Source organism: Scleropages formosus, chromosome 14 (assembly GCF_900964775.1).
Source record: "Scleropages formosus chromosome 14, fSclFor1.1, whole genome shotgun sequence".
Classification (NCBI taxonomy): Eukaryota; Metazoa; Chordata; class Actinopteri; order Osteoglossiformes; family Osteoglossidae; genus Scleropages; species Scleropages formosus.
In genome coordinates, this window is record NC_041819.1 from 27081734 (window position 1) to 27098774 (window position 17041).

A 17041-nucleotide genomic window follows, 5' to 3' on the forward strand; every position below is an offset into this window, starting at 1 on the left:
TCCATTGTGGGATTAATTAGCGCATCGACATGCGCAACCCGCCAGTCCCGCTCGGAGACGCTCCGTCGGCAGCACTAAGGGACGGGAGGGCTCGAACCCCACGCCTGCTCCCTCTCACGGTGCCTCATCTCGGGTCGATTCCCAGGCGCCCGAGTGGCGTCTCCTAATCGGCCTTTAACCCGACGGCTGCTCTCGCCGCTCGGGACAAATTGAGCTACGGGGGAATCGGTAGAGGTTTGTGCTGCTGGCAGGGGGACCAGCGCTGGAAAATGAACTGGAAGCAAAACGTGCAAAACAGGCAGCTGAACCCCCACCTCCCCGAAATACTCCTTTAAGACAGCAGGGGGCAGAGTGGTGAGAGGTGTCACCTTGCAACTGGGTTCGACTGCTGCTCTAGTAGGAACTTAAGGAACTTACCTTGAACTGACACGGTACCAAGGGTGTGTCACTTGGCGCCCCCCCCATGCTGGGACTGATCAGAACCCTGTACACGCTCTTCCGCGCAGGTAAGACGTCTCTCCATCGGCTGCTTTGATTCGCTGTGATTGGCTGAGTGGTTGGCGACGGTGGGAGGTCTGTGTGTTTTTGCCGAGACAGACGTCACCCCGGCAAAACGAACGAAAGCCGAGCGCAAACGGAGACATCGGAACAAAGGAAGGAGACGAAATAAGTCGGGTTTGATCGGCTGACAGCGGAGAAAACAAACAGGGGGTGACGCTGGCTGTGTGTGTGTGCGTGTGTGTGCGTGGGGAACCCATCGCAGACCCAAGGGCTGGCACCTACAAAACCCATATTACATAACAGTTTATATTTGTGTGGGAGAGAGGAGTGTGCCCATGCTCTAGATGTGTGTGTAGGAATCTGTGTGTGTGTGGGAGACAGGACCGTCAGTGAAAGAGTGGGAAAGAAATGAGAGTGCGCTCGTGAGTGGGAAACTGAGGATGACGTGTGTGCGTGTGTGTGTGTATGTGGGCAGGAGGGAGCGGGTGGAGGAAGGAAAGGAGAAGAGAGAGAAACAGTATCTTCATGAGTGTGTTGTGTTGCCACGTGTGTGTCTAGCGTCTTATTGACCATATATAGAGTCCTTCCAGAAAGTTCTGTGCTCCACTTGTGTCCTCAGTGTTGACGGGGCTGTCCACTGTCACTGTCATCTGTGTGACACTTCTGATCCATCTCAGTTGTAGGTGGCGTGCATGCGTGTGTGTCTTCACAGGAGGTCATTACAAAGCACCTGAGGTTCCCGAATGACGGAGATACGGGACCAGTTCTGCTAAACCACGTGTGTGTAGACAAACCTTTCTGGAACCTTCTGCCCCTCACAACCCTTACTTGACCATGCAACACAGCACATCATGCTCTACTTATCCCCTTCTGCTAAGAAAAGGACATATGACAACCAAGTACACTTTACATAATAGTATAAAGGCACCTTTGCTTCTCTAAAAGTTCTCATATCAGCATCACGGTTGGAGCGAAATCACATCCATCCTGGAAATGAACCCAAAGTACTTTGAAGAAAAGCGAAACGAATCCCTTTGTTCATATCTAGATTAACTCTTGTACCGACAGCTGAGATCTCCCTTAACGTGTAACGTTGGTGGAATTTGCATAAATAGGGCGTGACGGACCAATAAGAGCTCACCCTGCAACAGGAGCCGACAGAAAGGGCGCGAGAGGGACGACCGCGGTCACGTCACTCAAAGGCGGCGTCGCTGATGAACGAGGTCATAAATTTCCATGATTTACAGCTTTCAAAATGTTAACGAGATCGAGCCTTTGAGGCATGAAGAACACCTTGTCTTAGAGCCGAGAGGATCTCGGAGAGACGGAGAAGAGCGTCTCCTCCGCTTGCCCATCCCCCTTTGCTCTGTTCGCACCCGCAGCACGGAGGAGCCAATTCATATCTGCAATAAAGCAAAAGAGCAAGAATACCGTAGTAAAGACATGGGCTAGTAGAGAATACATGCTGATACCTCATATATTTTCCACACTGGGGCCGAACTTCAAAGAGCGGGAATTTGGGGCGCGGATGCGCGAGTCATCGAGAGAGACGCCGTCCTTGTTTCGTCCAACAATGCGGGGCGCCCCGCCGAGGAGACAGCGCCCCCCTGCCTGCGCCCTGCCTATTTACACTTGGTTGCATCACCTCGTTTTTCAAGAGCACTTGAGAGACCGTGTGTGCGGAGGGCACCGGCGCCAGCAGAGAGGAATGAGAGGCCTTCAGTGAGAGGTCAGCGAGATGGACACACGGCGACGTCCTCTCTCTGTTCGTTATTTTTCTCTTTTTCTCCAAAGTTACCTACACCGATTTACCTGTTCCTGCAGCACAGTAATTTTTACTATATCGGTTCAGCTATCCCAAAGTTAAAGGCCCAAACTTCGCCCACTTTCATCTTCAGTCCAATCCTGAAGCCCGGGAAGGGGGCGGAGCTTCCGTCCCTGAAAGGCTGAGACGGACTCTCGGTTTTACCTTGTTCTCAGAGATGAGGTGAGTAACAGTCTGAGACTCTGTGATGGGGCTCGATCACCATGTGAGTCACAGTCTGGAGGTCTGTGTGGAGACACTTCCTGACCGCAGGGGGTCGTTCTGTGGCATCGCCAGGGAACAAACTGGTGGGGGCACTGAATGACTCCCTGGGGCTGCCGCACCACGATGGCAATGCCCCGCACACACGCGCACACGCTCTCAGGATGTTTTTGTTGGCTCTGCCCAGGGGTTCGAGGGAAGGGGAACGCACATCTCGGGGACACGTTCGAGCTCCCAGTTCGGAGGCCGTTACACATGGGAAATTACTTTTAAATCACCATCATAAGCAAATTAGCATCAGAAAAAGGAAATCAAATGAACGACTGAACTTTCCCTCGTTTACAGGCAAACGTAAGTACAGCAGCCTTTACCTGGACACAGGTGTGTCTGCTAGAAGCCAGCCAGTGGGTGTGGTCAAACCAGAAGAAAAGGCATGGTCAAGCCAGCTCCAGTCATTTCACGTGGGCTTCACCAACCCAGACCGGAGTGGGCGTGGTCAATTGAGTCCACAGTGGATGCGGTCAATTCAAACCAGAGTAGTCAAAGTGGGCGTGGTCAATGTAGCAACAGCATCACTGCTGAGCTCTGTGTGCGTGCATGTGTGTGTGTGTGTGTGTGTGTGTGTGTGTGTGTGTGTGTGTGTGTGTGTGAGAGAGAGAGACACTGGCTAAGACTTTTCCTGCCAGTTTTGCGGGGGCAAAGCCAGCCGAGGAAACACCATCGTAAAACAACCGCAGGAGTGATGAGTGGATGAGCGGTTGTCCATCAGTGAGACGCTAATGGATGCAGAGCAGGGCAATGTAATAACCCCCCCCCCGCACTGCACAAACACACAAAAATCATATTAGTGCCCCATGCACACATTACTGATATTATTATTGATATCATTCAGTCCATCAGCTGCTGGAAAACATTTTGCCGGAAACAATGTGCTCACATCCGGGGGGGCAGCTAATGATGAGGGAGGGGCTTGGGACTTGGGACGGCCAACCAAACGTGCTTCCTGGGTTTGATTAGATAAGGCCCGGCTGCAGCGGTGACATCATCTCGCACCGCGGCCAAACCGTGACCCTCGGGGGCCCTTTGCTGGGCGAGCGCGACCGCGGTACGTACCATGAGGCGCGGAGGCGTTTCCGAGCGCACGAATAAAGGGAGGAAAGAGGAAGGAAGGACGGAGAAGCTCCAGAGCTTTCGCACCCGGGTCACCGTGTGCTCATGTGCTCCAAGGCCTTTGCTTCACCGATACAGAGCAATAAGGACCCGCAGAGCAAACAGGAAGAGGGTCTTTAAGCCAAACGTGTCCCTCAAGTGCGCATCGTGATCCGTAATAATAACCCATAAGTGCACTTTTTAATAATCCATATCCACACTTAATAATAATGCAGCGTATTTCCTGAAGTTACATATTTATTAAAGTATCACCAGCTACACCTGTTCAGTCCCACTGCCGTTTCGACTCCTCTTCTCATATGTTGGGCACACTCATCCACACCATCCACGGCGGTAAATAACTAATACCCATACTGGACAACGTGTGACTGCCAGGGTGTAATGAGGTCACGACCCCGCAGTTGAACCCAATCGCTTTCGCTGGACCCCACCGGAGTCTTAAAGGAGCCACAGATTAGGCTCAGCTACAGGAGGCCGTAGGGGGCGTCTGAGGACGTCCCGCTGTCCTGTCATCTCACCTGTCCATCTATCTGCGTCCCCTCTCATATTTCCCAGAATGCTCTTTTCCGTGAACCCGTGTGCTGGTGTCACAGGCCGACCTCCAGCGAAGGGCGTTTTAGGACCGTGGAGCACGGAGTCGCCGGTGGGGTCACTTGTCCCATGGCCTCGAACCCACACCCTGGTGGAGCTATAAGGACACGCGTGTCTTTGTTTAATGTTCGTTATAGATGACAATGTTGGTGGACAAAGTTTCCTGGATGTGTGTGAAGACGGTGTGACGTTTACTTGTTACGTATGATTTTTGGATAACAGAAAGAATTCTTGTATTTTTAGTATTTAGTTTTTTATTTTATGGAGGTGATGAGGGTTCAAACTCTTCTGTGTTGGTGTTGTCAGGATTTTATTGAGAAATGTCTAGATGTGTGTCTGTAAGTGATTTAACTGAATTAAATTCAATAAAGGAGATGGAATACATAAAAACAAAGACACACACACGTGTGTATTCTGTGCCGTGTGACTGAACTAATGGGCAGAAAGAGACGGAAAAACAATAATCCGCCTTTGAAAATTGAACAGTGGAATGAACACAAGTGGAGTGATGTCACAGTGCTGCTGCGTCTCTCTAATCATCCTCATGGACATACACAACACACACACACACACACACACGTGCAGCTTGGTTAGAGAAGCAGCAGCTGCTCTCATATGAATTGTACCCTCAAGTCCAAATTTTCAGAGACAAACATCATCAGAGGAGCTCCCCCGCCCTTCACACACACACACACACACACATGCACACACACACACACACACACACACACACACACGCTTCTTAATCCCCACAGGTATCAGGTGCTCACCGACAGATCAGTTAACCAGCTAAAGTTCCAGCAAGTGGTGCAGTGCCTAGAGCGGCCAGTTAGTATTCAAAGGACCTGGGTTCAAATCCCACTTCCTGCCTCCTGCAGTCCCCTTCATTAAGGTACTGACACCCCGCTGTATAAAAGGGTAAATATAATAATCTGGGTTCCAGTGGGGCTCCCTGGTACCTGTGACCGGTCCAGCACAGTCTCGCCTCCTGCAGTCCTCTCTGTCTGTTACCATGTTAACCCCCAACTCCCCCGTGGTGCCGCAACGCACAGTTACATCAAACGCAGTGTGGAAAATGAGCCGAGTGCCTGCAGGGACACCAGCGGGACACACACCTGCTGGGTGAGTGGGACACACACTGTATGAGAGGGACAGAGAAAGCTGGGGTAGAGAGAGAACACACACACACACAAACAGGCTCCTCCAGGCTGCCTCCATCAACACAAACACACACTAGAGCCCAGGGAGACCCCCCAACACTTGTTGGACCCCCCCTTCATACTCCCCACTCCTCTTGCACCTGCAGCCCAGGGGCTTCAGTTGATACTGGCATTCAAAATGCAGACAGATGCCTCTTTGTTCTAATTGAACCTTTCAGGAGGAACAATGTGTGTGTGTGTGTGTGTGTGTGTATATATATACGCTGCCACTCTAGAAATGATTTCATCGTGCATCAATCATCAGTTTGTTCTAAACATTGACACACAGCATGGTATTTCCAGCAAGGCCCAGGGGTAAAGTACTATACTGGAGGGTCCCACTGCACACACTGATGGACAGTCACTGGACACAGCGTTTAGGAGCCTTTCTCCTTTTGTTTCCGGAATGTTCTGGAGTCCCGGAGTCTGATCACAGCTCAGCCAGCGTTCGGCCGAAGATGCTGCCTGTTCATTATCAAGAGCTAAGAAGTGACACGGTGGTTAGTGCTGTGACCTGCCATCGGAAGTACACGGATTCGAATCCCACCTCCTGCTATCTGACTTTGACCTCCACCTGACTTTGACAAATGGAGCGGCATGTGGCGCAGCGAGTAGCATTACTATCTCATAGCACCTGGGTGGTGCAAAAGGATGTGGGTTTGATCCCTGCTCAGTCTGTGTGGAGTTTGCATGTTCTCCCTGTGTCTGTGTGAGTTTCTTCCAGGTGCTCTGGTTTCCTCCCAAAGTCCAAAGACATGCTGTTCAGGTTCCCCAGAGTGCGTGAGCGACGGAGAGTGTGTGTGTGTTCCACTGATGTATGGATGAGAGACCCAGTGTAAGTGGTGTATCTAGCAGTGTAAGTTACTGTGGTGAATAAGGTGTGGGCTGATAACACTACATAGAGTTCATTGGAAGTCACTTAGAAGAAAAATGTGTGATAAATGTAAATCTACTCACCTTTAACTGAAAGAGTAAAAATTACTGTGCTTTACTGTGCTCTCCCCTGGCTTCTTATAGCCGCTCAGATCATTTTTTAATTCTATAGCAGACTGTTACACTCCTCCTCTTGGTGGTCCCACACACAAGCGAATGTGGTGGAATGACTTCCCCCTCTCACTCAGAACTGCTGAATCTCCCTCTGCACTGAAGAAATTACCCCACCTACACACACAGAGACACACCTCCCCAACCAGGAGAGTACGAACAGCAGGACTATGTTTAATACAGTCGGCAGAGCCCCACGGGGAGTCTGTCACACTGGGCCTTTTGTTATGTGTGAGACAAACAGCTAGCTCTGTGTGTGTGCGCGCGTGTGCGTCGTAGCCTGGTGGGACAGTGGGGTGGGACTGAGCAGCTGCGGGGGGGGCCGCTGGCTCTCTGTAGACATGGGGGACACGGTCCAGGCAGGACAGCAGAAGGCTGGACCCCCCCAGCTGCTCCCAGGGTGTGTGTTCGCACCCGGTCCGGCCCGTCTGTGTGGCTGGGGGTGCGGCAGCGGGATGGGCTGCACTCCCCACCTGTGTCCTGTCACACGAGGGCTACAGCTGCAACGCATACACTCTCTCTCTCTCTCACACACACACACACACACACACAGTCTCTGATTTGTCGCTCTGTTCTGAAACCGTGATGAGCTTTTCTTTAAGAAATAAATAGAAAGTGGAGAATTAAAATGAATTAGAGAATTAAAACGGGCCTCACAGCGTTTGAGCCCCAGTTTAAACACATTTCCTTGCAACAAAAGCGCTTTTCCAATCCTCCCTAATGAGTAGCGCGGCAATTAACATGTTAATAAGGGCCGTTTGTGTGGCGCTCTGGGGACCAGTGGAGGGGGCATTGATTTTGTTCACAACTCCTCTGCAACACACACACACACACACACACACACACACACACACACACACACACACACACACACACACACACTGGGAAGGAGAGCGGTGCCAATCACACCTTGTGAGTAGGTGACCACCAAGGCTGAGACCCGAGTAGGACGTAAAGTCAGTGTGATGAGAGAGAATGTGTGTGTGTGCATGTGCGTGCGACTCCTTACTCGACAGCACAGTTTATTTGCTTGTTACATGAGGTGTTGTTGTGCCACAATAATCTGTACATATTCTAAGCGGTGAAACAGCAGGTGTTTGCCCTGCCTCCTCGTCACCTGCTAATTACCTCTTTCTCACTTATCAACACCTTTGGGGGGGGTGATCTTTGTTAGCAGTGTGAGGAACTTGGCCCCCACCCCCACCCCCACCCCGCAGTGGAGTTAGAATCTCAGGCTCACGTTAGCAGCAGCACTTTGCAGGGGGCCGTTGCTCCAGGTGGTTTAAAGTCTCTTGATACTGAGCAGTAAAGACCCACCCCTACTCGAGACCACCTGGCTAATAAATAGGCATCGGCAGAGGAGCAACAGCCTCAGAAAGTGAATACACACACGTATACGTTGCAATTCGTTGCAGAAGTGCATTGTGGGTAAAAAGACTCCGCGTGAAATAAAGGAAATCCCAGCAGTCCGAGTGGCGCTAAGAGGCTGGGCGGGTCGAGAACCGCTCCGCGACCTCAGTTACTGGCGTCTGCCCACAGAGGCAGCTGCTTCCTGCCCCCAACACGCTCCCCCCCACCTGCCTGCCACTCCTCCTCATTCCGGAGAACAGCCGCTCTCGCACCCGCACCCGCAGTCGGGGCGCATTCCTACCACAGGGTTAACACAGCTTCTTATCCAAAGTGACTCGTAGAGCCACGGCGTCACACTCCTGTGCAGTGGCTCCTCACGTTATACACATTTAAGTCACACATTTTTAAAGATACCAGCATTCTCACCTTTACTTATTTATTTTAATCACTTTAATCTGTAAAAACTTCCTAAAATTAGAGCAGGGAGTGGGAAATGTATCAACCCTCTGAGGTGTAGCTGGCAGCAAAGAGCATCAGGAATGTGGAACCGTCTTAATTCAGCTCACTTCCGCAGTGTTTACAGCTCCTGATTGGTGTCCCTAGTGTCTGTGATCAAAAGCACGAGGAACATGTTCATGGGATGAGTTGGTCAACAATCAGCACTGAACAGGAGGTCCTGGAGACAATCTATTTTTATTCTCAATGTAGCTTGACGTTAATACAAATGATAAAGCCTTAACACAGGACTTTTATCAAATATACCAATACCTGAGGCTTCCATAGAACTTAACCAGTAAAAAAATTGAGGGTTGACTGCTTGTGGTTAAACATTGTTGTGTTGAAACTTAGTGTTAAAACCGACTACGGAGTTACAAACAAAACGAGTTACGAACAAAATGAGTTACGAACAAGACGAGGTACCAGCTTCTAGTGCCAAGTTGTGTTTGTAGGGTGCGCAGGCTCTGTATATTTTGGAAGAGCCAAACTCAAGGGTACAACAGAAGTTCCTCTCAATGCAGTAACCTTTTCAATTCAGTTTCTCGAGCCCTTCTGCCTTTCCCTTCCCTAATCAAGTGCCTCTTCACTAAGGGGTCGCAGCAGTAGGAGGCGCTACGGTACACAAGTTGAGCAAGAGGGAAGAACCGGGGCAGGAGGGAAATGACTGGAAGGAGATCTCTGTCACAGATGAGACACAAGGCCCACGTGGCGAGACCCGCTGCTGCTGCTAAACCTGGCATAGAGACAGAGCGTCAAGATCGCAGGGCGGCGTCTCGGCCGCGAGCCCCAGATTCTCAGCAGTCGGGCCACGGTGACAAACTCCACCCCCCTCACAGGTGCGACTCTCCGCCTAGTTATTTCAAGCCAAGGAGTGATGAGCCAAGAAAGGGAGGAGGAGCGTGAAGCCCCATCACCACAAACCCCATCTCTACACTCTACAGAAGCGCAGAACACTGAACGCCGCCGTCCGTCTCCATTTGACAACAAGCACGTGAAGACGAGAAGACAGCTGGGCTTTCGAATCCTCCAAGGACCGTGTTCCTGGCACATTTCCCAACTGTTACACAGATCCGGCATAAACTGAAAATGTCACACAGCATAACCTATAATCATAACTGGTCATTACGACGGGGGGGGCGATTTGCAGGAAACGGAACCCGAGAGTGGCGTAATTCTGGCTCTCTGTGGCACCCAGAGGATTGTGGGTAACGCCATCAGTACAGGGCGATGACACTGATCCGGAGCCACAATGGCTTCCTTCCAGGCCCGAGTTCCCATTTCACGGAGATGGGCTTTAAAATACAAACTAATTACTGCGCCCAGCAGGCAAGGTATTATTTTAATCCCTGGCATCGCCACGGAAACCCGGAGCCAAGGCCCCGCCTCCAGGTGGGCATCAGGGTGTCAGCCTTGGTTTTAATGGAACTGTCAGCAGCTCCTTTGAAAATCCATAGACTCAGGACACACACAGAGCCAACAAACCCCAAGCCGCATCTTATAGAGCAGCCCTAAACCTTACTGGTCTCTCATATTTGGAAACCGTGATTTCCAGCACTTTCCTTCTGTTCACCTGCCCTGAGAAGAGGTCCAAAAGCTGTAAATCCTCCTAGTTAAAAATTTAATTTCATGCCAAGATCATATTTAATGCCTGTTTTACTGGGCTATAAAGACCAAGATGCCCCCCACCCCCGTGGTCACATGACCCCACCGCCGTGCATCTGGTTCGACAGGAGCCCACGTCCAGATCATCGCACGGTTGAAACTTGACCCCGTGCCAGAGCAGCGTGTGGGTGCGCCGTCCATAAACCGACGGAGATAAGAACTGAAGAAATTGCCCGTGTTGATACAGCGCTTATCTACACTGTCAATCTCTCTCTTTCCCTCTCTCTCGTTCCCACGGTAATAAGGGAGCGGCGCGGTAACGCGTCCTGCAACCAGGGATTTGCTCCCAGCTGCATGAAACTCCCCTGTGAGTAGGTGTCCGACTTCCACAGCAGAACAGCTCGTACGGAAACACAGACCGGATTCCAGGATAAGTCACGAGGAACCCGTGTGTGTGGTGGACGGCTGGCGGAACATTCCAGAAGCCTGGTCTGCTCTCATTAGCAAACAGTCCTTCGGCGATCATTTAAGTTCCATTTAAAGAAGAGGCCGCACTTAGTTCTCGTCTCGCGTCCTACAGAGCGATCTTTCAGAAGACCATTTAAACACGTGCGGTCTCTCTCGCTCACACACACACACACACACACACATACACACACAGAGCACATGCACCAACAGGTCTGCACATGCACAGTGTGCCAGATCTGAGATCAGAAACTGCTCCCTCAAGCACTTTGATACCTTTGCCTCCACAAGATGCAAAATACCGTATTTAACACCACTTTTACTAACATGAACACACACTCTGGTTTGCAGGTGGGATCCAGCCACCCCTGACCTACGTACACACGCTCAACGCACTCCACGCGCTTGACACAGCTGAAGGCCAAGGTGCTGTGCAGTGAAGACCGGATCCCTGTAACGTGCCAGGAAAGCTGCCGCGGCCGAAGGGTTGAGAGCTGGCGTGACGCTAATGATGCCTGAAATGAGAAGCACAACGAGGTGTAGAAGCAGCGCTCCTCCGCCGGGGCGCTAAACGCATCTCCTCCTGGTTTATTTACAGCACGCAAAAAGCCGCTGAGTCCTCATATCCTCTGAAGACATTAGAAGGATCGTGCAGCCAAACCCACTTCAGCCCTGATGTAATATGATCACGAAGACGCCTCGCAGTCGGAGCACCTCAGTGAGAGAGCAGGAGCGGGAAGCTGGATGGTCTGGAGTTTCCCACTCGGCTGCTCGAGTCCCTGACATCACAGCGCTACGGATGGAGTGTAGAGCATAGAGCGAGATCTACAGGATGTGTGGTGTAGAGTGCGGTCTGTTGGCCTTCTGGTGTAGAACGTGGTCTACGGGACATCCGGTATTGAGTGCAGAGACCATTCGGCGAGGTCTACAGGATACACAACGTAGGGCGTAGAAAACGGTCCATGAGATGTGAGGTCTAGATATTTGTCTTCAGGTCACAGAGCAGAGAAGATGAAATGAGGTGAGCAGGAGACTACAGAGCACAGCATGTAGAACATAAAAGAGCCACATGGAGCTGGACCACCATGGCTCCGCCTCTACCTTCGACACACCTTCTGGAGGGCTCCCGGTGCAACTGAGAGTAACAGGCGTCCACAGACACACACCTGTCGAGATGCGGGGAGCATTGGGGAGGCAAGACCCGCTCTCGCAGTTCCTGCCTTACAATTAACGTGCGGTGAAAAGCCCCGGCGACCGAGTTCAAACAGCGCGAGTGCAAATGAAGGGAGGCCTTTGAGGGCGACTACAAAGGGGGTCGAGTGGGCGGGGCTCCGATCCGAGGAGCAGCACTCAGGGCGCCGAGATGAAAGGAAGCGCCGATCACACTCCCTCCCTGGGGGTCGCCTGTCAGGGCGCATGTGTAACACGGATGTCGTTCAAGAGCTTCTGGTGCATTGGATTTGTTTCAAACGTTCATGTTTAACCCCTGTGGCTTGTAGAGTGCTGAGGAAATGCTCAGGTAATACTACGGTAAGAATCAGCTAACACTCAGGTAGTTTGCAAGCGATGCTGAGGTAACACACCGGTAACACTGAGGAATCGCCACACTAACGCTCAGGTGACAACTGGGCGATTCTCAGCGGACAGCCGGCTGAAGGAGCCGCCCAAGGATGCTCTCGTCACTCACCTGTCAGGTTGGTCTTGGCGTTGTAGGAACCGCGGTACTCGCCGTCCGTGTTGGGCGTGTAGCACTCGAAGAGGCCCTGGTCGCGAGCCTGTAGCCGCGAGATGTGCAGCACCACGGCATCGGCGCTCAGGCGCTCCACGTAGATGTCGCCGGCGGCAACACGGGAACTGTAGGCCGCGTACGAGTAGTCGCCGTGCCGGGTGCTGACCACGCGGATCTCGCGCTCCGGCGCCGACGCCAGGTACAAGGACCACTCGAAATCCTGCACCACTGCGCCCCGGTAGCCGGTCACGTTGCACCAGATGGTGGCGTGGGAGCCCTCGGTGCGCACCAGCGGGCCGGCCTGGATGGTGACGAGTCGGTCCGCCACGCCTGGTCCCGCTGTGGGGGGAGGGGGATGCAGAGAGGCGGGGTTACTGTGGTGAACGACCTTTGGACGCATCAACAGGGATTTTTATTCACAGCGTTGGCGAGGTTCGCTATGTCGTCATCTCCACTATCACCATCCACATCGTTATCTTCTTCCTGCAAGTCCCTTCATGAGGGGGGACAGTGTGTTTGTAAAGGCAGGTCAGATCCCCTCCAGCCCCCCCACAGCACCTCCCTCAGTCACATGACTCTCTGGCCACACCCCCTCCCCATGGGGCAGTGTGTTTGGGGGCTTTGGATGCGGACCAGCATCACTCTGCGGCCAGCGGTCACCGATCCAGGCTCCGCCATCTGCCGCGCGGCCGGTCGGTGCAGAGGGGCGGAGCCAAGAGCGGCGAGGCAGAGTGCGACACGCGTTTCCCTGCTGCTCTGCAACACAGTCACGTTTAATTAAGCGGCACGGGTGTCGCGGCCCCCCTCTTACACCGTGACACTCTCATGCACACATATGACGTCAGCAGCGTCACAACAAACATCCTGGAATATTAATCACAACCAAAAGCAAAACACTTAATTATTTCAACCCCATATTTTGACCTGGTACCCAAACGTGTTTATCATCTTTATTGCAAATTATACTTGTGCCGTGTCTTTTCATTCATGCAGTTATGGGCTCATTTACTTTAAAAATACATCATGTTATTTAATAATTTTCATAATTTCTCTGTGTTCTTTTTCCTTCCTGAACAGGTAAGATGAGAAATTCACAAGATTTAATATGTTCATAATTCATCTGTTCTTTCCTCATTCGGTGCTTCTGCCATTAAAGAGCCGTGTTTACAACTGCAAGCTTGCAGGATCACATCCCACCTTTGCAGCCCTGCTCAGAGTTATAGAAACGCACTAATAAATCTGCATTTTTCTATATCTTTACTATAAAATACACAGCAACACAGTCAAAACGCAGAGATGGAACCAACGTGGGGCTGAGCGGGAAGCCCTCCATCACAGCTCGGCTGGAGAACTCCAGCAGAAGAGCAAATGTTTGCAGCTGCAGCTCATCTGTCCTCGTTCTCCTGAGCCAAACGAGGGATGGAGCGCTAAGGAGCACACAGCAGGAGCCCGGACCACGAGCTGAGATTTACCAGGACCGCACTGATCCACCACACCCACCATCGTAATCCCAGAGGCAGATTCATTAAATGCTCCATGTGACGAGGATGGAATCTAGAAGAGCTTCGGTGTGAGGAAGAGCTTGAGCAAGAGGAGTGGTGCAAGAGATGTCCATGGCTCAGTGCTGACCACAAGTGGTCAACAACCCTCCCCGTGGTCACAGACCACAGCCCTGCCCTGATTGATCAGTACTGAGCACAAACACCCCAAGTCATTGACCACCGGCTTCCACTGATCACAAAAAGTATACAGTGCTCTCGTGACCACCACTGACCACTGCCCTGTACTGACCACCACCGCTCTCCAAAGTTACCTCTCTGAGCGGTTGTGGTTAAACCAGCGATTTTTCTGGTGATGTACGTATTTATAATGCACATTTGGGAGGCTCATTTGGGTTTGACGGAAATGCAGGTCTAAATATAGACCAACATCTCGGCAAAAACAAAGAGGAACCCAAAGCAGCCGCACTTTAGCTTGGAACATGTTGACGCAAATGTAAGGAAAGGCCCATTAAATATGGATCAGATACAAGGCTCGTCACATGTATATTTAAAGGTGTTTTTCTCAAGGAAGCGAAGGTGTGTCGAGCGCTCGCGCACAAGGAGATCTTTGAAAGCGGCTTCCCTTTGTGTCCTACGAGGAACGGCCTTTGCTGCCGACACGTCGACGACAGGACACGACTCCGAGGGGAAGCCCTCCCTGTAACCCAGATCGCCCGAAAATCAGCGCTCGCACTATCTGTCCTGTGGTGTGCATCTCCCACGGGCGCTAATCCTTAACCCTATAACTCATGACCCTGAGAAGATGCAAAGACGTGGACTTTGCTTACGCTTCTCTTGGAGGGGAACAAGAGCCTCTTCCATCAAAACTTTGCAAGGTGCCCTCAAGATCGGGACCAAATTATTAACTCATTATGAGGAAAACATCTGTGTTCAACGTTTCTTACACTCATACCTATACACACACGCGGCCTTTGAAATTCTTCAAACAAGACGATCTCTTTGCAAAGCAAAGCTGGCCCATGTGAAGTGCATGTAAAGTGAGTGCAAACATGACGAAAATGGAAACTCCTGGGTTTCAAAGCCAGAGTCCAATATGTTGTGTATACTGACACCTCTGCGAGATGGAAGGATACGGCGGAAGAAGTCTAGGGACACCGCACTTAACTTTTCCCAATGGCTCAGATCTCAGCTCGCTCGGATCATCATGACTCCAGTAGGTCCAGCCCTTCTGTGGTGTTAAGTTGCTTTGTGTGCATGCGTGTGTAAGTGTCCCTTTGGAGCACTTTGGAACCTCTTCTGGTGTCCCTTGCAGGCTGAACAAACACGAGGCAGTAAAGGCACTCCTCTGATCCTACCTTTTGGTTCACAACACGCCCCGCAATGTCACAATTATCCACATGATGAGCTCCTTTCCATGGAACGACTTGACTTGAACAGGCCTTCTGGATGAAGGCCAGCCAGAAATACAATTAGCTCCACCACCATGTCATTGTGAGTCTCCGTCCCTCATTCAGAGTCCCTTGCGCACATCCTTCCTCACAGATGCTCACGGAAGCTCGCAAACCCGAGTGTATAGGAGCAGCTTTGCTGTCATGCTGAACTGAAACACACCGAGAGCAGAAATAGGAAATCCTCACCCTCAGACACGCTTGAGTGGACGAGCACATCCAGAGGAAAAGCTCTATAGACAAATTCAATGATCTGTACATAAAAATGTGTGACCTTCCAGCCAGGGTTCACTGTAACTGACGTTGATCCCTTTTCAGAAATTGACCGCTCAATAACCTCCGTCAAGACGAGCATGAAAAACCGTCTGGACGCCTCCATTTCCTAGATATTTGCCGGAAAAGGTCTAGTCCCCTGTGGATCAAGGCTTTCCATGTAATTTCCTCTCTTCATGCAATTAGAGCTGTGTAAAGAGGGACGTGTAGTAGCAGAGTTAACATGATTGTTTGGAAACCGAGGGGAGGACAAGGGGCCCCGGGCTGCAGACAGGAAGCTCATTTCCGTTTGTTTTTATAAGGCACCCATCCTCACGTGGCTTCCTCAGAAAGCTCAACATGAGACCTGTCAAATGCACGCAAAAGTACATGTAAAGACCTGAAACAAATAGCACAAATAATTGCCTTAGTGACTAAATCTCACACCTGGATGCACACAGAAAATGCAAAGCCTAAAAATTAATAAACAGGGTGGATGAAACAGGCGAAGGCAATGGAGCAGAGCGACCAGACTGCTCTGTTCATTACGTGTACATTTTTCATCAAACGTCCATCAGCGGCGTCTAGCAGAAGCCGACATAGCAACAACGAGGCAATCGACTTGTTGGCCAACTAGACGAATCTGCTGTGCTGCAAATCCATCAACTGGTCTTGCTGAAGGTCAAATGTCCCAGGGCTGTTCCTTCCACAAGGATTGGAGCTGCTCTACCTGTCCTGCTGGAAGGTCTGGAATCCCTTTTCGGAGGTCACCAGACAACTTCGAGTTCCTTGACCAGTCCTATCACAAGATCTGGAGCTTCTCAAACAGTCCCTTCCAAAGATCCAGAAACCTACCACCGGTCACGTATGAAGGTCACAAGTTCCTTAACCAGTCCCACCAGAAGGTCACAAATTCCTCAACTTGTCCTGCCATATGAAATGGAGCTTCTAAAAATGTCCCTCCTCAAGGCTTGGAATCCTTCCTCAGGTCTTGACTGAAGGCTACAAGTCCTTTGACCAGATCTATCAGAAGGCCCTCAACCAGTCTATCCAGAAAGCTGGGAGTGGACTGGTCATGATACTGAACCCTTGGCACTTTCAAAACCTGCTCAAGGGGTATCAGTGCTAACCTCCCATAATGGACCAATATCATCTCCATGTGACTAAGAAAAGAGGAGCCTGAAGTTAAACCTGCAGTCCAGCCAATGAGAGTATCTGTGGCGGAAGGTTCGGAGGCAGGAAGTGGGCGTCCGCGAAGGCCGCCGGAGCACGCCGCTAAGTGCCTCATCAATAATTCACAAGGACAGAGTTCTTCGCTCATTCTCCTCTGCAGTCAACGGTCCTCCACGTTTGTCTACCCACTGAGGCAGGAAAACGACAGGAATGCGCCTTTACATCATTCGCCGTGTTCCCGCGCACACACGGCTGCCCTGTTGCCTCACCTCACCTGCGAACGCGTGTTAAAGACAGCAGCAGCAGCCGTGGACATAAACTCCCAGGGTATTTTTGGATTGTGATTTTGTGAATGGGATTTAGGAGGAAAATCCCAACCTGGTGCTTTTTATATCCCCAGGCAAAGCACTGTGGGAGAAAGGCCACATTTCTGATGCTCTGAGATGATGATGATGATGATGACCCCCTTGTGACTGTGAGGACCAGGAAGC

At 51.2% G+C, this 17041-nt stretch overlaps 1 protein-coding gene across 1 annotated transcript in view; it reads right to left on the bottom strand.

Annotated features, from left to right (window-relative positions):
* Positions 1–17041, bottom strand: part of igsf3 (immunoglobulin superfamily, member 3) — a 46245-nt gene that overhangs the window by 23771 nt on the left and 5433 nt on the right. Inside the window, exon 2 of the mRNA XM_029258176.1 lies at positions 12134–12514. Coding sequence (XP_029114009.1) covers positions 12134–12514 — 381 coding nt within the window. The remainder of the gene's footprint in view (positions 1–12133; positions 12515–17041) is intronic.